Here is a 26,264-nt window from a genome sequence, read left to right as displayed (position 1 = left end):
ATCCTACCATATGAGTTTCCCTGTTGGTTATGTGATTGTTCTGACACACCATTCACCTTTGTTTGTTTGGTGGACGAAGCCAAGGAAGTGTTTTTTCTGCTCTGGGGATGAAACAATCCTATGTAGCCATATAAGTTTCCATATGGTTACAGGAGACTCTCCTTTTCATCATGCTGGGGGCATGAAAACATTTTTCAATTTCATTTTTTAGCTTTTATAGCTTTTTAGCTTTTTAGCTTCTTAGATTAGGTGATTGGTTCGACACACCATTCACCTTCATCTATCCTACGGATGAAGCAACGGAAGTGTTTTGTCTATTCTATAGATGAAACCATCCTACCTAACCTCCGTACTTCCTTAGGTTTTTAGTTTTTCCAACTTATTAGTTTTTTCTTTCCTAGTTTTTTTAGTTTTGTCGTTTTAACTAGCATAAAAAGAAAACTAAAAAAACAAGCATATGTTATCGCATGGTTCAAAGTCATCAAAAAATAAACCTAACACTGAGCATAGGTCCCCATGGTTCAAAATCGTTAAAAAATGAACCCACCTTTGGTAAATAACCATTGTGATTGCCATGCTATCAGCCTTTTGAGCCTTGGTTGTGTTCCTACCATCACCTCAATTCTTTTTGTTGATCATACGCTTCCACTTGATTGTTTACCCCTTTTTGAGGAACAGACACAACGAGTGGTTTTGTTAGCCAACCTCTTCACATCACCATTTTTTGAGAATTTCCAAGATTACCCGAAACTAGTTGCTACCCTAGACACCACTCGTTCCTTAAAAACGAGTCTCCTTTAAACTATTTTTAGACTCGTTAAATATGAAAATATTGTTGAGAAATTGGCCATTATAGCTCATTAGAGTAATCGAAAAGCCATCCCTCTTGTACATTTTAATATTTTTCGGACCTGAGGGATTATCTCATGAAACAGTTTGAGCACTTGTATCTTTTGGCTCAATAAAGTGATCGAAATGTCATCCCTTTCGTATTAGTTTATCCTTTTCCAGACTTAAGGGATTATCCTATGAAAAATAGCTACTAGAGTTTCATTTTCATTCCTTTTAAAACTCTCTAAACATGAAAAGGACCAACTTATCCTTGTCGTTAAACTCGTTAAAACAATAGCGAAAATCTCATCTACCCAAGGCAAGACAAAGTCCCCTTTTTGTCCCTTTTCAAACTCTCTAAACATGAAAAGGACTGAGTTGTCTTTGTCATTAAACTCATTAAAACAAATAGCGATAAACCTGCCCACTTAGATAAGAATGAGTTTCATTGTCGTTAGACTTGTTAAAACATAGTGATAGGTTTGCCCAAAGGGAAAATTATAGAACAAGCATATGTTATCCTCCTCAAGCTTGACAAAAATAAAGAGGTACTGGTCAGAAATGACCGGGGAAAAAGGAAAGAAAACTTGAACAATTTTATGCTAGCAGGTCGCTCTTGAACACGAAACTTTCACTTCCTCACCTTCATTGAGTCAGGTTGGGTTATTCCATTCACCAGTCACTTCAACATTGGTATTCCATACCATCCATCTGTTGGGGTTAATTCTACTAATCCATCTCAGTGTCACTGATATGTTCAAGAGAAGTCATTCAGTTGAGAAGCCACCATCCAGTTAATGCCTCCTCACTGTAATACCTTCACCCTCATTTTTCATGACCGCCATTCCTGAACCTTGTGTCATCAGATCATTTTCACTTCCAGAAATCATTTTCTTTGTTTCGTGTTGTAGATGTGGGATACATTAGGGCCCTCCTACGACGGGCCACTTCTTCTCGACATTAGCTCATTATCTAAGAAGTTGACTTAGAAACCCCTTTCAACACTTTGAATCTTGCATGCCTCAATGGGACGTTTCTCACTTCTGGCGACAGGTTAACATCAATGGCCTTCGACCAAAATATTCTGCGTGGTGTTCGACATCAGATCATATATTCACACCATGTGAATTGTACTGTAGTACCTTGGGGGTCATTATCATTATCAGTGATTCCTCTCGTGCTTGTTAACAGCTCACATTATTGGTTGGTAATCAGGCAATGTCTTTCCATGTTTGACTTCAGAACATATCTTCACATGGATTGACTTGTACATCGGGTGAAGATTGAATGAGTTTGAAGACCCTAGATCTAGTTTTGTCCATTCGAGCTGCGATATATTCAAGGATATAAAGACATGAAATGTACATAGAAGCTACACAGATGGTCATCTAAGCCAGGGATGATGAATCTACATTTGAAGAATCACCAGTTTACATATGCAGACAACTATCTTTTGTATGTATATGAAATGAATTTATAAAGTTGAGCATGGGAATGCCTGCCTCAACTAGATCATGAAAATTATATTATGATGATGTATTGTATTGTATGTTATGTAGGTCACCTTCCAGTTTTGAAGCCTCAGATCCTCATGATAAAGCATTTCACCCAACATCAAAGATTTACAACTTCATGCTTTAGGGGGCAATTTCTATAGACATATTTGGGCACTTCAACCCCAATATTATATGTCAATAAACTATGGCTCTTTAAACCCTAAAAGAGCTGTTTCATACCCTAAAATATCATGGTCAATTGATTACATCATTCCCCAAAAGTTCCACCTGAAAAACCATCTAGAATTGGCCTAAACTGGACCATACTGACTGCTCCTCTGTCAGGGTGCGATGCATACTAACTTCTACACTAGCCATGTGTGATGCATACTAATGAGGCCTTCTGTACACTGCGATAAGCAAGGATAGACAATGTCTGAGACAGTTTGTTAAGTGGATGCTCATGGAATCTTCTAGAAACTTATCCTATGACACTTGCCTCTTTGAATTCGCCCAGGGATGAGTAAGAGATTGAAGAAATCTCCAAGTGGAACCAAACGCAACAAGTGGAATGACACTAACCAAAACCCCAGAGATGACTCACAACCTTGCACACATCTATAAATGCATCCCTCATCTAAGAGATCTAGAGGCTAGAATTTTGTAATTTGTAAGGAAGTGCTGATAGTCTGTATTTGAGAAAGAGAATTGCATTGTTGGTGTGATCTTGCTTTTCATGAAGATGAAGATAAACCATTTGAATCCACACCAGATGAAAGTCAAAAGGTCGAGGCGGCAGTTGACCCAGTCTTGCCTTCAGAGGATCCATCTTCAGATGATACAGTCACCGAAGAGAACAAGAACGACACCGTTCAAATTCTCTTCGTAAGCACAGACTTCGATGAACATGGAGGCAATCTACCCATTCCTTTATCATAGGAAGGAAGTTCGTGAGAGTCATATCCGGCTGTCTATTCGGTCCCACCTCCAAGCACCCTGGAATGTTTCCTTTGATTGGAATCTACTAGGCAGACCCCGTTTACTCGCTAGTGTACCATTTCGAATCATTGCTCAAATATATAGAATGTTCATGGACGGTACCATCATAGATGAAGGGGCTTCTATCAGTATCCTTTCCTCAACTTCCTGGAAAGCGCTTGGTTCACCATCGCTTTTGCCTGGGAGGAGAAATCTAACAGGCTTTGACAAAGGAACCAGTCAACCGTTAGGGATCCTTCCAAATGTGCCGATAACATTGAGAGGGAAAACCATTCACATGAACGTAATGGTAGTCCAAGGACCCCTGAATTATAATCTACTCCTTGGACAAGACTATATTTATTGCATGGGAGCCATTGTCTCCTCACTCTTTAGAGTAATGTGTTTTCCGCATGAAGGAAGAGTGGTCAAGCTCGTACACCAGCTTTCATTCCCCGGATCACACATAGAAAATAGTCATATACCAACCCTGAATGGTCTTTTCATGCTGGGAATGTCTCATCAATCCCCAGTCTGTCCTCTTGATGAGCACGAGTGATTCGGAGGATATGACCGAAACCTAGGGGGCATGCACCCTGGCCTGTTTTGATAGGAAAACCTTGGGTGTAGGGTAGGTTTCTGTGGAGGATATATGACTGGCTGACACACCCGTCCATTTTGGAAAATGGGATTAGACCAGAATAAGATACCTCTGTTAAGGTAGGCCTTTCCCGATAGAACAAATGTCTTGTCTGCAAATTGAGGGGTAACCTGGAAAAGGTAGGCCTTTCCCGATAAAACAAATGTTTTGTCTGCAAATTGAGGGGTAACCTGGAAAGTCTACTTCGCTATACCTGGGGGCATGCAAACCTTTTGGCGTGCAAGCGAAGAGAAACCATTTATTTTTTTAAATTTATAGGTCCTCTAACCCTTTTAAACTCGTAGGATTGGTCGTTTCCTAACTTTCATAAAGAAAGGATGTGGGGCAAAGCTTTGAAAACATGGCATTTTTATATGAGACATCCTTATTATACGGCTGGATTATTGAGCAGTTTTAACGTGGAATTCAAGCTCGTTAAAAAATAAACATAAGCAATGAGAAAATGTTCCTCCAAGGTTTAAGCTCATTAAAAAATGAACCAATTTCCAGTAAATAACCATTTTGAATGTATTACCATCAACCTTTGAAGCCTTGGTCGTGTTTTCATCATCACCTCCACTCTATATTGGCTGATCATTCACCCCCATTTGATTGTTTACCATTTTTGAGGAACAGCTGTGAAGAGTGATCCTGTTAGCCATCCTTGTGACACTACCGTGATTGGAAAATTCCAAACCTTACCTGGAATCAGCTGCTACCCGAATCTATCACTTGTTCCTCAAAAAACAAGTCTCCCTTAAGCTCTTTTCAACTGACTCGTAAAATATGAAAATATTGTCGAGCCATTGGCCTCTCCAGCTCGTTAAAGTGACCAGAATTGGTATCCGTCCTTTAGATTTTAATCTTTTTTGGACTTGAGGGATTATTACACAAAAATATCAATCGCTTGTTTTGTTCGGCTCATTAAAAGTACCAAAAATTCATCCCTTTTGTATTGTTTTATACTTTTTCGGACTCAAGGGATCATGTGATGAAAAAGGATTTTTTGAGTTTTCTTTACGTCCCTTTTTAGACTCTCTAAAATTGAAAAGGACCGAGTTATCTTTGTCGTTAAACTCGTTAAAACCAAATAGCGACAAACTTGTCCATAATAGACAAGAACGAGTTTCACTATTGCTAGGCTCGTTAAAACATAGCGATGGGTTTGCCCGAAGGGAAAATTATAGAACAAGCATATGTTATCCTCCTCAAGCTTGAAAAAAATAAAGAGGTACTGGTCAACAATGACTGGGGAAAAATTGGGAAGAAAACTTGAAGAAACTTTGTTGGTAGCAAGTCGCTCTTGAACATGACACTTTCACTCTGCATCCGAGTCGGGTTGGGTTGTTCCATTCACTGGTCACATCACCATGGTTCCATCACACCATCCATATTTGGGGTTACTGCTACCGATCCATCATGTCAGTGTCGCCGATATGTTCAGGAGAAGTCACTAAGAGAATTCACATGTGTCACACCCACTGCAATACATTTACGCTCCATTCTTTCATGACCGCCACCCTGAACCTTATATCACCATATCGTTTTCACCTCCATTAAAATCATTTGCTCTGTTCCGTGTCATTGATGTGGGATTCACTAAGGCCCTCCTATGATGGATCGTTTCTTGTCGACATCAGCTCATTATCCAAGAAGTCGATCTAGGAACAACCCTTTCAGTACTTTGAAGCTTGCATGCCTCAATGGCAAGTTTCTCACTTCTGGCGATAGGTTTACATCAATGGCCTTCGACCAAAAGATTTTGTGTGGTGTTCGACGCCAACTCCCTTATTCACACCACGTGAATTGTACTATAGTACCTTGAGGATCATCATCATTATCGATGATTCCTCTCGTGCCTGTTAACAACTTACATCACTGGCTGGTAATCAGGCGATGTCTTTCCATGTTCGACTCCAAAACATCTCTCACATCGATCAACTTGTACTTTGAGTGAAGATCGAACGAGATTGAAGACCTCAGATCTAGTTTCATCCATCCGGGCTGTGATATATATTTAGGAAAATAAAGACATCAAATGTACATCATTGCTGCACAGATAATCATCCAATCTAAGGGATGATGGCTCTACCAGAATCATTAGTCTACACCCAGACGATTGTCTATCTCATGTACATGAAAATGAATTTATAAAGCTGAGCATGGGAATGCCTGACTCAGCTAGATCATGAAAATATTATGAAGATAATGCATTGTATTGTATCTTGTTAAAGGTCACCTTCCAGCTTGAAAAAACTTCGGATCCTCATGATAAAGCATTTCACCCGACATCAAAAGATTAACGACCTCATGCTTTAGGGGGCAACTGTTATAGACATTTTTGGGCACTGCAACCCCAATCATAAATTTACATAAACCAAGGGCTCCTAAGTCCCTAAAGGTGTTGTTCCAACCCCTAAAAGAACAAGTTCAACTGATTACAGCATCTCCCAGAAGTTCTCCATGAAAAACTACTCAGAATTGGTCAAAACTGGACCATTTCAACTGCTCCATGGTCAAAGTGCGTTGCATCCCACCTGCCTACACATAATAGGTGTGATGAATGTTGAAAATCCCTTCTAGGGGTGTGATGGGTGAGAGTGGAGAAATTGCAGGGTCAATCCGCAAGGTGGAGGATCATGGAATCTTCCAGAAACTTCTCCTGTGACACTTGCCTCTTTGCATTCGCCTAGGGATGAGTAAGAGATCATCAATCTCCAAGTGGAATCAAGAACTATTAGAGAGAGGACACTAATCAAATCTCAAAATATGACTCACCCCCCTCGCAAACATCTATATATGGATCCCTCATCCCAGAGATCCCGAGGCTGGAATTTTGTATCTTGTAAGGAAGTGTCGTTGGTTTCTTGGTGCAATATCATAGTGTTGGCTGATCTAACCTTTTCATGAGGTGAGGAAGGGCTTTCTTGTTAAGAGGATGATGCTGGGTCAGAACAATTGGTTGTAATCCTCTTTGCTCTTTCTTGATTATCAATAAAGCTATTCAAGTTTTCCTCCACAATCTTGTATGATTGATGTTATATGCATTTGTGTGGTCAATATATATCCGGTCCTATATTGTTTATGGTAATAGATCTATGTCCTTGGATAGTGTTATGCTGCTTTGATTCTACAGGTGCTCTTTGAAGCTGGGTGGATGAGGAAGCGAGTGGCGAAGACCTATCAGAAGGGAGAGGAATCGAGCAAGGAACCAAACGCAAGACAGAGGTTGGTCTCTTTATTCCCCTCTTATCTATTTCTCATAAAGGAAAACGAAAGTAGTTTTAGTTTGTTTGTTTCTAAGGTAGCTACTAGCCTTAGTGAGACTAGCAGCTCTGCATAGACACTAGTTTTCCCAATAACACTTTGATGCTGGGAGGATGATGCTAGATCAGACAACTGGGTTGTAATTCTCCCTTCTATTTAATAATTTTCTTTGAGTTTTCTTCCATATAACTATGCAATTATGAATGTTATTGTTTATGAATGCCATTGTATGTTCATCACATTTCTGATTCTGTAATGCTTATGATATAATAGATCAAGATACTTTGATGGTTCTTTGTTACTGTGTTTCTATAGGTACTCTCCAAGTGGGATAAGTACAGAGAGGAGTTGCAAGCTCTGTCAATTGGGAGGGAGATCAAGAAAACAGTTAAGCGGAAGATCCAGGTTGGTTCCTTTGTTTTTCTCTTCTCTATTATACATAGAATAAATCAAAAATTGCTTTAAAGTATTGTTTCTAGGGTAGCTACCAAACCTAGAGGGCTAGTCAATTGAGAAGACACTAGTTTTCCCAGAAACAATGAAAGTGCTATCAAAAATCCATAATTGATTCATGCAGAGTCTTCCATTCTTGTAACAATTTTTGGTCAAGATGGTCTATATCAAAATGATAGAAAGTGTCTTCAATGATATCACAGAAGTGCTCAAGTGAGTGCACGCTCTCAGCCGATAGGCTACACAACCACCTAAGCAGAGATTCATGAAGTGTGTATACAACAATAAAGCTGGCATGTTCACCAGAACACCCATATTCCTCATGAAGCATGGAAAGAAAGTCATGTAAGAAATCAGGCTAGGCCACTTCACCTTCACCATCATATGTGTAAGTGGACAAGTGATAAAAAAACTCCCTCATGATGGTGACATCTTCATGATTCGAAAAACCTCGTGCAGGGAGAAGAGTGCAAGAATCCATGATAAATATGAAAAGGTTCAAAATAGGATGAGAGGACACAGCCTGTCATCTCTTCCTCCTTCTAGCAACAGAAATGTTGACAGTGGTCAATCCACCAACATGTCAGGGGATCTCCCCGGTAAAAAGTCCCAATTAGACTATAAATCGTTTGGTGTAGGAGTCCCAGCAATGTGTCGTATGATAATGCTTTGACTGCGATGTCGGACAGAAGCAGGTAAGATAACTTTGTTGGTAGCAAGGGTGTGAAAACTGTAGTGAGCCAAGGAAGGTGCATGAAAGGTTTTATCACACGAGGGTTGAGATACATGAGTCCCTTGGAAACTTATGATAGCATGCAGTTAAGAAGGGAACACATGAGCGAAGATGTATCATAACATGGAAGGCATGTTAGCAAGAAACCCAAAGTGATGATTAAACCAACAACACATTTTGGAAAGATTCATACATACTTATACAAAATAGTCTATACATGCATGCGTAAGCAAACAAATACATATATCATTTACAGTAAACCAGATAGAATACAATACAATACAACATATGCATGAAACATGCTGGATCTTGTTATATTAAGAGGTGTAATTTCCAATCATATAATACATCCATGTCCAACCACTAGTTCCAATAGTAGAACATTACAACCACGACTGCTTGCTCCTCTAAAGAGATGTACTAGCTCTACATAGTGGAGAAGTCAAGGCTCGTTACAATATTGTCCAAGATCTATCCAAGATAGTGTTATCAGAAGCTTGGCTGACCAAAAGCCCCTACAATGAGTTATGAGGGGCTATTTATAGCAATGTTTGCGGTGGCCCTTCACATTTCCCTTTGTGATAGTTCATCTACCGTCATGACTCTTCATCTACTCTATGACTGTTACATCCAATTATCGACACTTGAATTACACTTGACAAGACATTACATTACAATGCACTTGTACGCGTGTGAGAGAAATGGCTTGAGCAAGCTATGTTAGACATCGCTATGACTTAGACAACCATGGAAGACCAATTCCTCAACATCCTTGTGCTAATCAACAGTAACATACTGATGCCAATATTGGTAGTCCTTGATGGTGTCTGTGAGCTCCAACATGACATCTTTTGGAACTTGATTCTTGCCTCCATAGAATCTGGGTACACTACTCGGGCTCCATTGTCCAACTTGCATGTAAGCATGCACATGATTGTCCTCAATGCAGCCAGACCAGCAACATACTTGTGCATGATGTCTGCACTGATGGGAAAGTTTGGGCTGGTGGTAATGCACATCAACTCGTCGAAGTACGATTCAAGCTATAGGCAAACCCTACCTTTGTCTTTTCCTAGATGAGAGTCCCAATAGATGGGATCGGATGTGTGCACACCAAAAAATCCATACTCTTGAATACATGTGCATGGGATGTTTGCATACGAGTGATGAGTTGCAAGAGCACTTCATAGCTCCAGATCTCACTCCGGATACGTGCCTTCAGCTCGACTACACTAGCCTTCACCATATCAGGAAAGTGAAGCGGTATTCCCTTGTATCTCACCTCGTCCTGAGGATGAACCACATCAGCTAGTTCGAAAGGTCAACCAAATCCTAGCGATGTGATTAAATTGAAAGACTGATATTAGCATGCAAGTTTGTCAAGATATATGTTATTCTATCACATCGTTGTTGCCATATGTTGAGATGGAAGACTGCCTTATGCACAGTGCCAAACTTAGAGTACAATGCTTGGATAATTGTATCAAGGTACAATACTTCATCTACTATTGACTTCTTCAGTTCAACTTGGGTGGACGCTATCACTAACTCTCCTCCTTTCTTGGCCATCTGAAGTTCCTTAGCCATTCGCTCATTCTCAGCTATCAGACAGTGAACACTTGAGCTAGTCGTTTCAGCATACACTATGGTTTCATCAGCCAAGGCTACTGGATGTTTGCACATGTTAGACATGATCACTCATTCCTCAACTTGCACAGGAGATGTATGATCCTCTGGAGTTGACACTTTGCAAGACTACACAACTCTATGTTGAGACTCATCGAATGAAATGTTGTGCATCTCCCCTTCTGGCTGATCTCCAAGGATCTAAGTGCCTCCTTGGTCACTTGAGACTTGCTCATCATCTGGATGTAGTGAAGCTAGTAAGTCAACCTCTTGGTGGTTAGCCATGAGGTCAGTTTCCTGTTCCAAATCCTGGTGCTCCATGTTCATATCCAACCATTGAAATGCTTGCTCTATCTCATGAGTGAATTCATGCTCCTGCGATGGTTCACCCTATCTACCTGATGCCAGCTCTTTTGATGAATCCACTACCTGTACAGGCACAATTTCATCTATTTTCATATGTTGCCCACCATGTTGTACCTATTGTTGCTGCACTTCCCTCTCCTATTTGCACAACTCTTTTTCCTTCTGGAGTTGCTTCTTCAACTCATGCAACTCCTTCTATGTTTCCTCCATTCTTCTCTTCTCCCTTTTCCTTTGTGAAATTCACCTGTCGCGTTGTGTCCTCTTCACCTCTATAGCCATAGCTTCTTTCTTGACCAATGGATCTCCTCGAAACTTGCAGCTTTTCTCTTCCTCCATGTGATCGTCGATCTTCCTCTTGCCCTTCTCACACAGTAGTATGATTTCCTCTACTACTATAGGTGTTGGTGCTGGTGTTCTCTGGATGTTGCTTCATGTTGCTTTGCTAACCGCTCCACAACGAAGCCAACATGTTCATTGGGTCTGGAGAAACTGTAGCAATACCTCCATTGATCCTCCTCGACCCAATGAAATGCCTCGTGGATCCAATTGAACTGTACTCTCATGTAGTGATAATTCATAATGCAATGTGGGGGATACAGATTGTAACTTTGGAGGTTGAATGGGTACTTCTTCATCTATTTTTCTTCAGCATATGCTTTCTTGAAACTCTGGATCTCATACAACCCAATCGACAACAAAAGAGAGGGTCAAGGTGCCTTCTTCTTCCGGTGTTGTCCAGCTATCAATCTTGTCGAGATTTGATATGCTACTTCCTACATAATGAGTATATCCAAGGAAAACATCAGTAGAACATGACGAGGCTTCTTCGTGTTGAACATTCGTATGAAGGTGTCAAACGTTGAGGCATACCAATCAGCAATGTCTAACAATTCTTCCATTTCTTCCTTCGACATGCATGATGGATCCTGTTCGAATATCATCTTGCAAACTGGGGTGACAAAATGATCAGAGATTCGTGTGATAACTCCTCTATAGCTCCATTCGGACAAAAACTTATAATATGCATTCACAACAGTCTTCATCAGTGACCATGTCCACTCCAAACCCAGGAACTCTTGTCGGACACAAATTGAATCTAGGATGTAGGCAGACATGTAGATCTCTATTTGCATACCTCCAGGTGATAGTTGAGCCTTTCTTACCTGTTCCTTCAGCTGATGAGCCAACATGTTGGACGAGTTACATGGTTTTCCTTCTCTGGCCAGTTGGTCCATCGTAATCACCCTACTATGTCAGAAGGTTTCCTTGCTTTCTTGGCCATACAGTCGACATGGAAATATGACCAAGTATTGATACGACTTCTGCAATATCTTCATCTTGTAGATCTAGTTGGGTGTCATCCTGAATCGAGACGACTCCTTTACCTAGTTCTCCAGAATGTCTTTGGATTTATCACTACTGCTAGGTAAGCTAAAGGGAGTCTCCATGATAGTCATGAGCTTTGACATCTGATACATGTCATCATAATCTTGTGCCCAGAAGGTTGCAATATTTGTCTCATTGACACTACTCAACGTCATCATCTCGGGATTAGTGTTAGAGATGCTCCAGTGTATCATGTCTATGCATGGGACCGTGGGGTATCTACATGCAATCCGGTACAAGCCGAAGTTGTGAATGTTCACATCCACCTGATGGTCTTTGAGGTCTTCCCCAAAAGAGCCTCTAAATGCTTCATTGACCTCTTTCCATTTCATCTTGATGTCCCTGTCTAGAAGTAACTTGGTATCTTCCTAGATCAGTAGACATGCGGACACCCATTCAACTGCTGCTCCAGTTGCAGTTCCATCACTGTCTTTTGATCCTGCTCTCTTGGGGGCCACTGATCATGTACTTTTAAGAGGTGGATGAACACCTAAAAGATATGGAGACAAAGCAACATGCATGCCAAGAAATCTGTCAGTAAAAACCAAAGAAAATTCAGGGAATGACATAACACATACCTGGGAATGGATAGGCAAGATTGCACAATTTCTTTTGGGAGGCTGGGAGGCTAGTTGGCATAATTGCACAAAATAAAATTTGGACTATCTCAGGAGGTTGGCTATCTACTGGATGTTCACAATGTGCAATCAAGGCTTATTAGTGACTGTTGGTATTGTGCAATGTGTAATTCCAGTTGGGAATGATTGCAGGCTCCGGGACTGCATTGTGCAATTTTCTCGGCCAACAGTCATTGTCCCTCAGAAATGTGAAAAACAATCCTAGAGGACGTTTCCTGGGTAGAAATGCGCATTTCTGGAGAGGAATATAGAGCATTCCATCTTTGGATTACGCAATGTTTTGTAGGTGAAGACAGAGTCCAGGCTATGGTTAGTGAGACTCGCCGATGGGCAACTAAAAGAAAATGTGAAAATGAATGCAATGTGACACTAAGTGAAAGAAAAAGTGATTGATCGTACATGCAAACATTGAATGAAAGATTCAGTGAACAGATCAACATGCATGTGGGTGAAGCGAGTCATCAAATCGATGACCATTCGTGCAAATCAGTTTCATGCATGTGACAGTAATGAGATAGCAATGAAAACTGAAACGGTGCTAGTACAAGCTAGTATGCATGTAAAAGATAGCAAGCCTTCAAAGAAATTAATCAAAAAACACCCACACAAGTGAAAACAAAAAAATCAACAAAAATTTTGAAAAATACAAGTCGAGGCCACCTACCCCATGAATAGGTGAGTCAGATGTGTCGAAGAGTCCTAGATGTGATGTGGGATGTCAAAGCTCCAAGATTGATGTGAAAGAATGAGCTCTAATACGTCGATAAAAAGGTTTGAGATCATGACACTCATCCCAAAAATCTAGGAAAAAGTGACACTTGGAGGAAAGCTTCTAAACTAACTTTCCATGTAACCTCCAGCTGCTCAACATAGCTCCCTCAATCAAGGGATTATTTTTGCATTTTGCCTTTTTCTATTCCAGGAAAAGAAAACCATGCATGCAAGTCAAGTTTCCTTGGTCCTGGGTGGAACTGGTCAACCCAACTACTCATGCATGAGGCTTCTCAACCACTAGGAGGAAATGTACTTTTTTGGATCAGAGCTAGGTTGGTTTCCTAGGAGATTTGCATAATTTATGGGTTGGGCAACTGACTTCTGCCCGGGATTGCACAATTCCTGGGCTGAACACCTTGCTGGGAAGGATAGCGTAATTTTCTGGGTGATGCCTCATTAGTGGGATTGCAGAGTTCTACAGCCCAACAAGCTACCAAATAGAATTGCACAATGTTAGAGGAAAGTTTGGTTTCCCTCTAGAATTGCCCAATTTCATGGGGGACCTACTCAACCTACAGTTGGACCAAGTCTGAATGAACAACTTGTGAGGGAAATGCATCAAGCTCTGATCGGCAGGCTGCCTTTCTACAAGAAAAACAATGAAGCTTGTGTACTTGATGAACCAAGACAACATGCTATGAAAATTTGGTCAGGAGGCACCAAAACGAAGCCAAGGAAAAATTTTGGAGGGTGGTTATAGCCGCTATAACAAAGTGGCATGAAACCTTACTCGCAGACTTCACAAAACTTTCTGAATTATTTTCCTTTCCTCAAATGTCTCACTAGGAGAATTTATTTGAGTAACTAGTACAATTACGTGCATAGAAGATGAGTCTACATCCTCAGACTCTTTCATACAAATTATCTCAAAATCTCTGCTTAGCATTTGTGGCTTTGTTGTCTTCACTTTTGCCATGCCTTGGTAGGCTATCTAGAAGGGTGTCCCATGGTTGCTTCGACTCTCTTGACATTGTAATCCTTAGGAAAATACTTTAAAGAATTACTTGAAAGATGTAAAAGATTGATTTTTCATCCTTCCTCCTATTTTCCCTCAACAAATCCCTTTATGCTTGTGTTAAAGCATTATATGATGTTGCGTCTCTTGGTTCTTGAAAACCATTCTCTATCAAATCCCAAATATCTTGGGAAGAAAGGAGAGCCTTCATTGTAACAGCCTAATAATCATAATTTTTCCCATTAAAATGAGGTATTTGAGGATTAAACAAGATTTTTCTTGATGCTTCCATTTCTGAGAGCAAAAAAAACCCTCCCCGTTGCTAAATACGCTTCAAAAAGTTGTCCCTTCAAAACAATTTTTAACTCCCACTAAAAGCACTTATTTTTAAACTTACACAATGTCACCTACTCTAATATGATGTGAAATATTAGGAGGAGCATAGCAGAGGAGTCTTTCCCTCAATAGTTGAGTTGTTGAGATCAAATCGCAACTAGATAGGAGATTAAAACACAAAAAAACTGATGCACAGTAGAACAACGTAAAAATTTGAAGCAACAAAAAAAAATTTAGAATATAATTCTTAATGCATGAAATACATTCACATGGAGGTTGCAGCTAAAGTTCTTATGACTATTTACACTTTACTAAGGGTTGTGGAGTAGTGACTATTTGTTTTCATGCGCCCGCCAAAATTTTCTCTACGATTTTCTCCTCTTGACCTCACACCCTCGACTAAAATAAATAATTCTTCACATGTATATTAAAAAATACATTTCAACATAATAATTTATGAGAAAGTCAAAGTATTAAGACATTATGGGTGATTTTACGGAATAAATTATTTTTTGAACTTGCAGATGTTGAGGAGTGTAAGTAATAATTGGAGAATAAATGTTTTACCATAATTATTCACCAGCCCTTCATTAAGTGCTTTAATTATCTTATGTGTTGCGGAATGGTCTGATTTGTACTCCCACTCAAAACTTCATTTAACTTGTGTCCCACAGCCTGTAGACAAAATCCACAACCTGTAAATAAGGTCTACTTGCTTGATTTACTTGTGTACCACAAGTATACGTGCTGTAATTTTATTTAATGTTGTATTTGAGAGTAGTTTTCCAACAACCTTACCATCACTTAGTCTACTCCATGCACAGGTTGGCTCACCCATCGGCAGCCACACCAATGAGTCACTATAGGCTCTTCTCTAGAGCACAGAGTAACGCGCATATTGGATCAACAATCAATAGACACACCAATTACCCATTATTAGCTCTTCTCCAGAGCACGTAACTTACAACAAACAGATCCACGATCTCACCGTCAAAGTATCCAACATGCCTCACATTTTCAGCAACATAACACGGTCAATTCCTCTCTTTCACAAACCTAGCCTTGGGCTCTCATCACATAGAACAATGCCAAACTCATCTTTACATACACAATCTCTCAATTTTGAGTTGGTCATATCAGAGCATTGTCTATCAATTTACACAAACCATATCGATTGTGTAGTGAAGTAGATTTGACATACGCAAGCAGAAATTTCCAGTAGGACTTTCGAGTCAGCAAACTTGGCCTACGCATAAGTTCCAACAGCAAATATAGCCTCGTAATAGTGGAAACATCGATGCCCTCTCAACAACAAAAATAAATCTTTATTGTTTGTACGAGACTCGCTCTTATACCAACTTAAAATTAAATAATGCACACTAAATTATATTGGTCAAATAATATTACATATATAGATGAAGTTTTGTCTCAATATAGGGAAATTGTCTTTGACACATAATACCTCAATGACACACCAATCTAGGAATTGACTAGATCTAAACAACTCCTAGAGAATAGTAACAAAGTCCTTTACATCAAAATGATCACAAATGAGACAAGTAGTAATTATATTTTCAAGAAAACATCTACTAGACGAATATTCGAGAAATGGAGTTACTTTTGTTTTTTATATTCTTAACATAAGACTCACTAAAGGGAGATGGAGTTCTTAAAAAATCTTGGAGTGGTAACAATTTTTTGGTGTGCTTCTTATGTACATTTTCCTAAATAGTTAAGAAATAAGTTAGATGACAAAAGTGAGAACTGTATTTTTATTTTATATAGTGAGAATTCTAATGCATACTGACTCTATAATTCCATCCAATAAGTATATCTTTAGTAGGGATGTTTAGTACTAGAAAGAAAAAGCTTTGGTTGGAAACTTAGATAAATCTATTACAGAGGGAGGTGCATTATCTCTTGTACATTATGATGAAGATGAGAAAGAAGTACAAGGTGGAAAACATATTCTATATACACTTGATGTAAACTCTCTAGCTAGGTAATTTCAGGCAATTTCATGCCATTTTAGTTCATGACACCACAATGAGCACGATGAACCATTAGGTTATGATGGACAACAAATAACATGCTCCAATGCAAGTAATGAATGTGTTAGCCTCACTCTCATAATAAAACAATTATAATCCAAAATTAGAATTAAATAAATCAAATCATGAGAATTAGGAGTTAGTTCCTCAAACTAGGGAGTTTAGTTAGGATGAGAGATTCTCTCCAACTAGTTCTCCTAGATTAGTGTTTTGTTGAGAATGTATCTCAACCAATTTTGTTCAAGATAGGTGCACTATGTTGAGATAACTTGCTCATGTATTTATATGTATCATAAACAATATTTAATATGAGGAAATTCATGAGAATGTGGGAGTACAGGAATGTCTCTCATGCCTTTTCCGCGGAGTCTGGTTTGGGTATATTTCTGCTATTTATTTTTGGAGTGCTTTATTACTTGTTTATTAAATTTCTTCAATTGGTATCAGAGAAAGGTTAAAATATCTCATTAGTGCATGGAACTATGTAAGCCTCTATGTACTGAGTTGTGTTGTCCTTTATTAGTATTATTGCAAAGTTTTTAAGCACTTGTTATGAATCACGAAGTCTATGGAGTGTTTTGGTAGTTGAAGATACTGGTGTTGTTAGACCTGCATATAGTCGAGGACTTGTGGTAAAGTCGGGAGTTGACCAAGAAGAGTGCAAAGAATCCAAAGTTGATTGTGGAGCATCAAGTTGATGCAATGCGACCTCGTTAGTCATGTGGAATCTATAACGGGTTAGCGAATCTACAATGGGTCAAAGTTCAAATCTTCACACACTAGGAGTCTCATCCATATTCCACCTTTGATTGTCACCCAAAAGTCTCATTATGGAATTCATAGAAACAAATGCGGCTTATTCGACCGGCCTATTTGAGGTGAATGGAAGCTTTATGGTTGATCCAAGTCACCTTCGTGGAAGGACGTGTGTTGCCTTGACTTTTTGCTATAAAAAAATGATCATGCTCCTAAAGAATTATGTAGTTCTGCACATTTAACTTTCTTGTTAAATATTAAAAGTTTTTCAGTTTAAGATCGCCCACCACTTCTAGGCAAAGATTTTGCAGTATATTCTTTGTGCAGTTTATTATTATCACCTGTACCATGTGCTTTTTCATATACCAGATAACTGAAGCGCGCAAAAATCAATCAAGTCATCAGGATATGGGTGCAAGACTTGAGCTTTGGCTTTGTTCTCTTCTGTTTCTCAGATCCGTTTGTCATAAAAAATATTCATAAATCTCTCCCAAAAATACTACAACCATACTTTCTTGAATAAATCACAAGGGCATGTTAGAATGGGTATGCAAAGACTAATTCGATCATCGGACTCATCATCAATTGGATGTGGAAGAATGGCAGATTGACCAAGGCGTAGTCTAGAGACCATTTGGAGAATTGTGCATGAAATCGAATCAATCAACTCATAGGTCACTCATATGCAAATTGCATCGATATTTTCTTGTGAAAGCCAACAAAAAGAGCCACAGAATTCTCCTCCTAAGCGGTTGTGTTAATTCTATGTTTTTTGGCCCGGTGTCACTATAAATATCCTTGCACAGAGCTACCATTGATGAGAAGAACTTGTGGTCTACATGTTTAGTTATACAGTGAAAGAGAATGTAGTCGAGATCGAAGACAATCAAACTAGGGAGGATTTGGCATATGTTGAGCATCTGCAGAGCCTCAAATTTGACTTGTTTGTCCACCATCCCTGACCCCTCGGCTCTTTCTATCGCTTACTGTATGTAGTACACTTCATAAACAATTTTAGGTATTTTTTGTTGTGGCCAACTCTTCCCGCACACCATTCTTCTCTGCTAGGCACCACAGTCTTCACACAAGCTACCAGGCCGATGTATGGCATAGTTAATAAATTTTGATAACATCCGTTAGGTCACTCTACGGGAATATCTCCACTTACTAGCTCTTCCACTTAAAACACTTGGTCTCATACATCCAGGTGTGTGCCTCTTTCGCATAAGCCCATAGCTAGCACTTTGATTTCATATTGAAACCCTCAAGCCATTCTCAGTGTAAGGCATTCATGGAGCCACCCCTTACGTAAGTCACGAGGTCGAATGTAGCACCGTTGGCTCCTTTCGGGCCTAATTGCACAAAAGACTTCATAGCCCTACATACATTGGGTCGTCTACTATCCGCTAGTGAGATTCGAATCGCACCCATCTCTAGATCCCATGAAGGGCGAGTGGGCTAAGAAACCCATTAGGGTCTATGCAGATGGAATTTATGATTTGTTTCACTTTGGGCATGCGCGATCACTGGAACAGGCCATGAAAATGTGAGTATGTGTTTGAGAATCTTGCACCAATGTATTTGTTAAGTTTTTAAATATGTCTTAAGGTCAGGCAATATATTTATGGCGTGACCATTAAGTTAAACTACGCTTCATTCTTAAATTGGGTAACTACCGGATATTGCTCATTTGGTTTAAGCCCTTGGTAGAACTTGTTGCCCTATGCTCATATTTCTAATACTATGCAATGCGGTGATGTGACAAAATCCATAGGATTGAAATCTTGACTTCTATATTGTAAGTCTCTTTCTATTAGTTTATAAGCCATTAAAGGCACCAAAAACCACATAGAATTCTGTGATAAAGGCAATGTGAGCCATGGGCAATGTGAACCTTCGAGGCTGCATTAGTGAGAAGGCAACATTGTGAGAGAAGGGTACAGTGAACAGCAAGCACACAATGAGGGAGGAAGAAAAATATACTAAGCTAAGTAGCATTAGCTAGAACATAGTAGAAGGCATTGCCCAACTGTGAAGCATAAAAGCTCTGGAGTACTTAGAAATTGCGAGGAGTAGTGAAAGAAAGAAATGGCTTTAGCTTCTAAATGAGCCTGACATTTGTAGCTTCTGCACCTTCTGAAACCTACGTGGAGGAGGACTGGATTAAAGCATTGCAGAAATATCGTTGAGCCAAGTATAGCCTACATCAAACTCATTTTCGTTGCCCTCCGTGTGGAATGTGCAAGTGAGATCGTTGAACCTATATCTTTATAAGTATGGCTCTAAATTTGATTTTTGATGCATAAAGTTTTAAAATTGAAACTTCAATTCATTTTTTCTTTAAAGTGTGTTCATAAACATTATTTTAATGGAAGTGACTTTTCAACAAGTCACAACCACTCACTTTTTAAAGTGACCTGCATACATTTTAGACAAATTGTGACGGGTGTGGCTTTAGTGGAAACATAATGGAAAGTGTCACTTATAATAATGAAGTCAGAAGTGATTTTTTGTATTTGGAGTGATAAGTGAATTTTAAGGGAAGGTGCAATTTTTAAAAGTGGAGAGATAAGTGTGCATTTTTTTAGTATGGAGTGACAAGTGGGAATTTTATAAAGTAAGGGCTTATTTCCTTGTAATGGAGTGATAAGGTGTATTTGTTACAGAATTCATTTTAATATTTTGTTAAAGAAAGAAATTGAATGAGTGGAGGCAACTTTTGAAGGAAATTTTCTTGCAAAGTTTGCAAGTGTGACATTCTCAATGAGAAGTTTCCATGACAAAGTTGTGACATTGAAGAATGATGTATTCAAGTAATTAATAAAATCATAATTTTTGTGGTGCTTGTGTCCTAGATCTGCCTGAAATTGAATAAGGGGATATTAGATACATCGTGTGTAATGAATGCATGTGGATGGCTTGTGTTCAAATTATCAAAATGCTCTCCTTGTATTATCCTTAAACAACTACATTCACATAAGCAAGCTTAAGTATAAGAGCACTTAATCAAGATCTTGTAATCAAGTTTAAGATGATCATATCATCAACTTGATAAGATGATCTTCCAAGCAAGCACATTTCACATCATATAATCAAAGGAATCAAGTTAAGGATGCTACAAAATCAAGAATTTCAAGCCAAGATGACATCAACATCATCAACACTTTTTGTATCACTTACAGATAAACATTTTTTAACTAAATTGTACGGGTGCATTCTCTGTTGTAACCAACACCCGAATTTGAATTGTTAAGGTGAATACATTAATTCAAGTAAGTCTTCAACTGAGTCATCAAGATTGAACTTGTAATTTGTCTCTTGGATGCATTTTCGACATTGTTCGACACCCTTCCTTTTTTAAAAACTCAGCACATTTAGTGAGTACATTCAAGAAAGCACAAAGTGTTAGTAATCAATCAAGCAAGTTCAAGTAAGCCATCTAGCAAGCAATCATCATTAAACAAGTCTGAATTCTAGTATTCTATTCTTCAAGAGGGCATCAAATCAAGCCAATGTTTAACGCAAGTGCAATAAGAAATAAATCGAGGGAGTCATTCAAATAACAAAGCAAGCTAGCATGTGTTCCAAGCACGCAAGCATGTCAAAATCAAGTGCGAAAGTTCAAGGCACGACATCTACAACAAACGAGCCAGCGTGAAGTTGATTGAAGCATTCAAGAAAAGCGATCGTCATCAAGCGAGTGTGAAATCAAGAGTGCAAGAAACCATGTTATGAAAATCTAGCAAGTGTTTAAAGCATCAGCCATAAGCAACAGTACAAGCGAGCCTGAATTCAAAGTGAGCAAGCTAACATGGCGACACACATTCAATTGTCCCAAATTCTTAACAATTTGATTTTATCATGAGCTCGCGACATGGTGAACATGAGCAAAACAAATCTTGTTGATATTCAAGTGCATCTTCAACATGCACATGAAATGATTGAGTTCCTTCAATGGGAGTTGCAACTACAAAGATCTAAGTTGCTAAATAATTGTCATGCTTCCAAGTCTATGAATAATACAAATATAGCTGATGATTCCAAGTCACTGATCCAACCAACTTCAAGTGTTGAAGTGGTCTGTGATTGAGTTCAACTTTCTTCCAAACCAATCATGAAGCCATGAGAATAAATCCAAATTAACAGAAATCGACAAGGCTTAGGATATGTCAAAGATGATGCCAACTTGCATATCCCAGATTATTCAAGGTCCATTCAATTTGACAGTGTCGGGTTTCTTACACAAATCACAACGGCTAGTTCTGAGAAAGTTGAAGACAAACAAAAATACACACAAACTGAAGTTGCAAACAAACAGACATGCACGCACAATGAAGTTGCAGTCAAACCAACATGCCTTCATTGTTAAAGAACTGATCATCTCGAAGATGTGTGTTTTGATCTCCATCCTTGTCACCATTGTGGCAAGTCAAATCATTCATAAGCAGAATGCAGCAAACAACAACAATCAACAAGATTGAAGATAAATTATTCATGGATTGATCCCTGGGAATGGTCATCCACGGTCAAAAGATTGTATAAGTTTTACAATAGCATTGGCTCACAGATATTATAGATGGTACTCTCATGTATTTGAACAGGGGAGTACACCATTGAAACTCTCCTACACCTGAAGGGGGGGAGTTCAGAAATCAAGTGAAAATAATTGTCTCTCCTTTTGGCCGATAAAGGGGGGGAAATGTCAATGAAATTGACAGCGGTTGTGAGAGTGAAATACGCAGTGAGTGGGCCATTTCATGAGCAAGTGAGAATCAACAAATTCGCGAGTAAGCAATCGACAACAAAGTCAGTAGTGTGCAGTTTTCAAACACAGTAAAATCAACAATCATCCGCAATTGGGCGATCATTATTAGCAGATTCACCAATGGGCGTTCATCAACTTTTGTGAGTGGACAAATAAATATGCGAGTGGGCTTTCATGAAATTTTTTGAGTGGACACACAATGCTCATTTCAAGCAAAGGATAGTTGGATCCTTTTGGAGCTTAGCACGTAATGGAGTTGTCAAACGACATTAAGAGATGAATGAGACATGCAACTCACTCATGGTCTCTTCATATTGCAGTTTCTTCATTATCCAGCTTTGGCGGTTTTTTCACACAAATGATTTTTGAGGATCAACTTGAGAACTTGGAAGAGAGTTCCTTGTTCTTATTTTGGATTTATCATTGAGGGTTGGAATGCTAGGCTCACTCTCATAATAAAACAATTATAAATCCAAAATTAGAATTAAATAAATCAAATATTGAGAATTAGGAGTTAGTTCCTGAAACAAGGGAGTTTAGTTAGGATGAGAGATTCTCTCCAACTAGTTCTGGTAGATTAGTGTTTTGTTGAGAATGTATCTAAACCAAGTTTATTCAATATAGAGGCATTATCTTGAAACAACTTGCTCATGTATTTATATGTATCATAAATATTACTATGTTGAGACAACTTGCTTATATATTTATATTTATCATAAACATTATTTAATATAAGAAAATTCATGAGAATGTGAGACTACTGGAAATCCTCTCATGCCTTTTCCACCATGTGTAGTTTTGACATATTTCTACTATTTATTTTCTGAGTGCTTTATTAGTTGTTTATTAAATTTCTTTAGAATCTAACCCTACATTAATTAAATTAAGCAATTTGTGTGAATGACAATTTCTGAAATCCAATTTCTTTGAAAAGATAACCCATAAAAATGGTCTTCTTTTTTTTGAATTATTGTGGTTGATGCAATTAGATATTCGATATTGGTAGAGACAACTTGCACTAAGTAAGGAATACAAAATATTCACTAATTTACACAATGTTATTTAAAACAATTTATAAAAATATAAAATTAAGTATTTATGTTTAAACATTAAGTATTAATTTTAAAATGATTTAATAAAACACAAAAATAAAATAAAATGTTACCTATAAGAGAAAATAAAAAAATTAGCAGAGAAATTACTTGATACTGATCTGCCGATATAAGCCCCATTCCACCGAAAAAAGGTACACGCTCATTTGTATCAAATCTTGGTTCATGGACGAGCCCATTTCCTATTGCATAACCCTGAAAACTCAGCATCCAGTAAAAATAAATTAGCCTAACTTTTATAGAACATGTATAGACTAAAAGATTGTTTGCAATTTCAATGCTAAATAATCCAAACCAATTTACCTTAAAATTCAAAACCGGTTTTATCCCAGCTTGAATTCCTGTAGATTAACAAAATCATAGAAGGCACAAAAGGTGAGTGAAGGTTTCGTATATTATAAACCTGTATCTAATGTCTTTTGAAACAAAACCATATTGCCGTACCCTTAACCACTTCTGACGCTAGAGTTGGAACATAGATTCCTGCATATGATTCTCCCGTAATGTAGAACTGATTTGAAATGAACTCTTGATATTCTTGAAACCACTGCTTGAACATAAATGAAATGAAATGAGCTTTCTTTCCACAGTAGAACTTTCAATAAGATATCTACATTTGTACAAAACTACATGGTGTCTGCAGAATTACGAAATATACTTCAATCAAAAAACTCGAATACCGGTGAATCTGAAAATAGTAATATAATTGATTTTCAAGGAAAATATGAAGACCTTCAAAAGAAAATGATGCGTATCTGAAGCTGTCTGCGCATCACCAGTAATATAATCACTCGCGTTTTCAGAATATGAATAACCAACTCCACATGGCGAATCCAGATAGATAATATTTGATACCTGGGATTATAAAAGAATAATGTAATCGTTAGAATTTGATTTGTAATTACTCTTGACCAGAAAATTTAGCCATTTCCTTGTTCCATAAGTTCTACCACTCTTGGTCGTTGAATCCTACCTAGGACTCAAAGAGTGGTTTAGGTCAATATTTGTGGAGGTTTTACACCAAAACTAGCAGGTGCTGGTAAACTTTCTAAACCAGTGACTAGGATTCCAGGTGAAAATTACTGATTCCTAGGGGTTTTGGTGTAACTAAAAGCTCTTCATGGTATCAGAGCCTGGACTCGGGGGAATCAAACCTGGGTCCAGGCTCTGATACCATGAAGAGGTTTTCGTTACACCAAAACCCCTAGGTGTTAGTAAACTTTCCAAACCAGTAACTAGGATCCTAAGGGTGGAAATCACTGATTCCATAGAGGTGTGGTGATTCTTCCAACACCCCCTTAAAGGAAATTGAACCTCGGTCAAGGGTCTGATACCATGTGGAAGTTAGCTGTTACACCAAAACCCCCAGGGGTTGGTAAACTTTCCAAACCAGTGACTAAGATCCCTAGAGTGGAAATTATAGATTTCATAAAAGTGCGATAATTCTTCCAACAATATTCTCTTCTTTGATCATTAAACTTTGTGTTTTTACCATTTTTTTTTTTTTTTAATCTGACCTGCTAGCCATAAACTTCTTCGGACTTAACTCTTCATTATCAAAGCTATCCACGATCGAGGTAACCTCATGGGACTTACCTCTTCGACCCGTGGACATAGATCAATTTTTTCTAAATGAATGAATCAACTCGAACAAAAAAAATGTCACTAGAAAAAAAGCTGTACAGATAATAACTTCATCCATATAAAAACATCACTGAAAATACCTTTGACCAAGAGTATCGATTCAGTTTTAATCTCGGCAAACTTCCATTCTCTCCGTCTTCAAAGTTAAAAGGACCTGCACGTGCAGGATATTACTGTTAATGAGGCATTCTGAATCATTTGGGTGATCTATGAATCATTTGGTAATCAATGAACCATTTGGGTCGGAAAAGAAAAAAAATGTATAAGCATATAGTTATTATATTATGTTAGTGGCATGTTCCTGGTAAGGAGATAAACAATCATTTTCCTTGGGGGTGATACAAATTCTATTTTCTAATTATTTTAAATAATTTTAATTTTTTATTTCGATATAATTTATTTGAATTTACATAGTTTACATCCACGGTAATAATCTGAATAAATCCTTAGATCTGCCCGTAGGTTTATCTAGTGAGTAGGAAATTTAACCCCTTAACTTAGATAGTTTACCTATCTAGAGTTATAAATAAATAGTCAATTCAGAAAGTTGAACCTTAATAGCTGAGCTTGAATCAGCCCCCATCAAAAAATTGACCGCCCCCATATAGGTTTGATTCCCAAATATTCAAACAATGCAATCAACTTAAGGACTATGTTCGTATAAGAAACCAGCAAAACTCGAGAGTTGAATCTTAACTAACCATGTTCGTATATGAAGCCATCAAAACTTGAGGCACCAGGACCGCCGTTCAGCCAAAGAACAACAGGATCTGTCGTTGCATTTCTTTCTGATGTAACAAAATAGTAATAGAGGTACTTTCCACTAGTCTCATCTATCTTTATATATCTACACAGAACAAATATAAATAAATAAATAACATCATTGTAAACACACTACAATAATTGTAGAGAAATTTCGTGGTCACGGTTGAGAACATGTTCAGAGGCAAATCCGTCACGGAATTTTAACTTCAGTGGACTTCAAACTAGCTGACAATCAAAATAAATATAGATGAAGATTATCCCTACCCTGCATAATGATCTGAAGGAAGGCTACCGTTGTAGCCAGGGACAGATGTGATTCGCGCATTTGGAGGGGTTGTATAGGTCTGCAGAGCCACCAATAGAACAAGGTAGCATGTCCACATAATTTTTCCAAAATCCATTGTGAAAACGCCTTCAATATTTTCTCTTAATACGGAAAGCCTGCCGCGATATAGGAAATTTAGCCTTTATCAAATCAATCTCGAATTCTTCTCCAATCAAACTCCAGCTCTTACCAATTGCTTAAAGAATACTTAAGTTTAGAAAAAGTTACCTTCGAACAAAAGATTTAATGCCATAACAAAATGCTTTGTTCCAATCATAGAAATTTAACATGAAATACGAAAACTCAACGGCTTTAGGAAATTCAATATTTTATCACAAGAAAGTGTCAATTTAAGCTTCAAATAAGT

The 26,264-nt window shown here is 38.2% G+C and overlaps 1 protein-coding gene across 1 annotated transcript in view; it reads right to left on the bottom strand.

Annotated features, from left to right (window-relative positions):
• Positions 1–25,973, bottom strand: part of LOC149172599 (serine carboxypeptidase 1-like) — a 223,497-nt gene extending 197,524 nt beyond the window's left edge. Inside the window, exons 1-7 of the mRNA XM_089426385.1 lie at positions 25,837–25,973; positions 25,509–25,654; positions 24,888–24,961; positions 23,896–24,018; positions 23,608–23,710; positions 23,467–23,504; positions 23,254–23,358 (exon numbers count right to left, since the gene is read on the bottom strand). Of these exons, the coding sequence (XP_089282511.1) occupies positions 23,254–23,358; positions 23,467–23,504; positions 23,608–23,710; positions 23,896–24,018; positions 24,888–24,961; positions 25,509–25,654; positions 25,837–25,973 (726 nt within the window). The remainder of the gene's footprint in view (positions 1–23,253; positions 23,359–23,466; positions 23,505–23,607; positions 23,711–23,895; positions 24,019–24,887; positions 24,962–25,508; positions 25,655–25,836) is intronic.
• Between the last annotated feature and the right edge of the window lie 291 nt (positions 25,974–26,264).

Source organism: Pinus tabuliformis, chromosome 4_2, assembly GCF_031772625.1.
Source record: "Pinus tabuliformis cultivar Carrire ecotype Pingquan chromosome 4_2, CPIR1, whole genome shotgun sequence".
Taxonomy (NCBI): domain Eukaryota; kingdom Viridiplantae; phylum Streptophyta; class Pinopsida; order Pinales; family Pinaceae; genus Pinus; species Pinus tabuliformis.
Note: the sequence above shows the minus strand (reverse complement) of the source record. Positions and strands in the feature narration are given on the sequence as shown.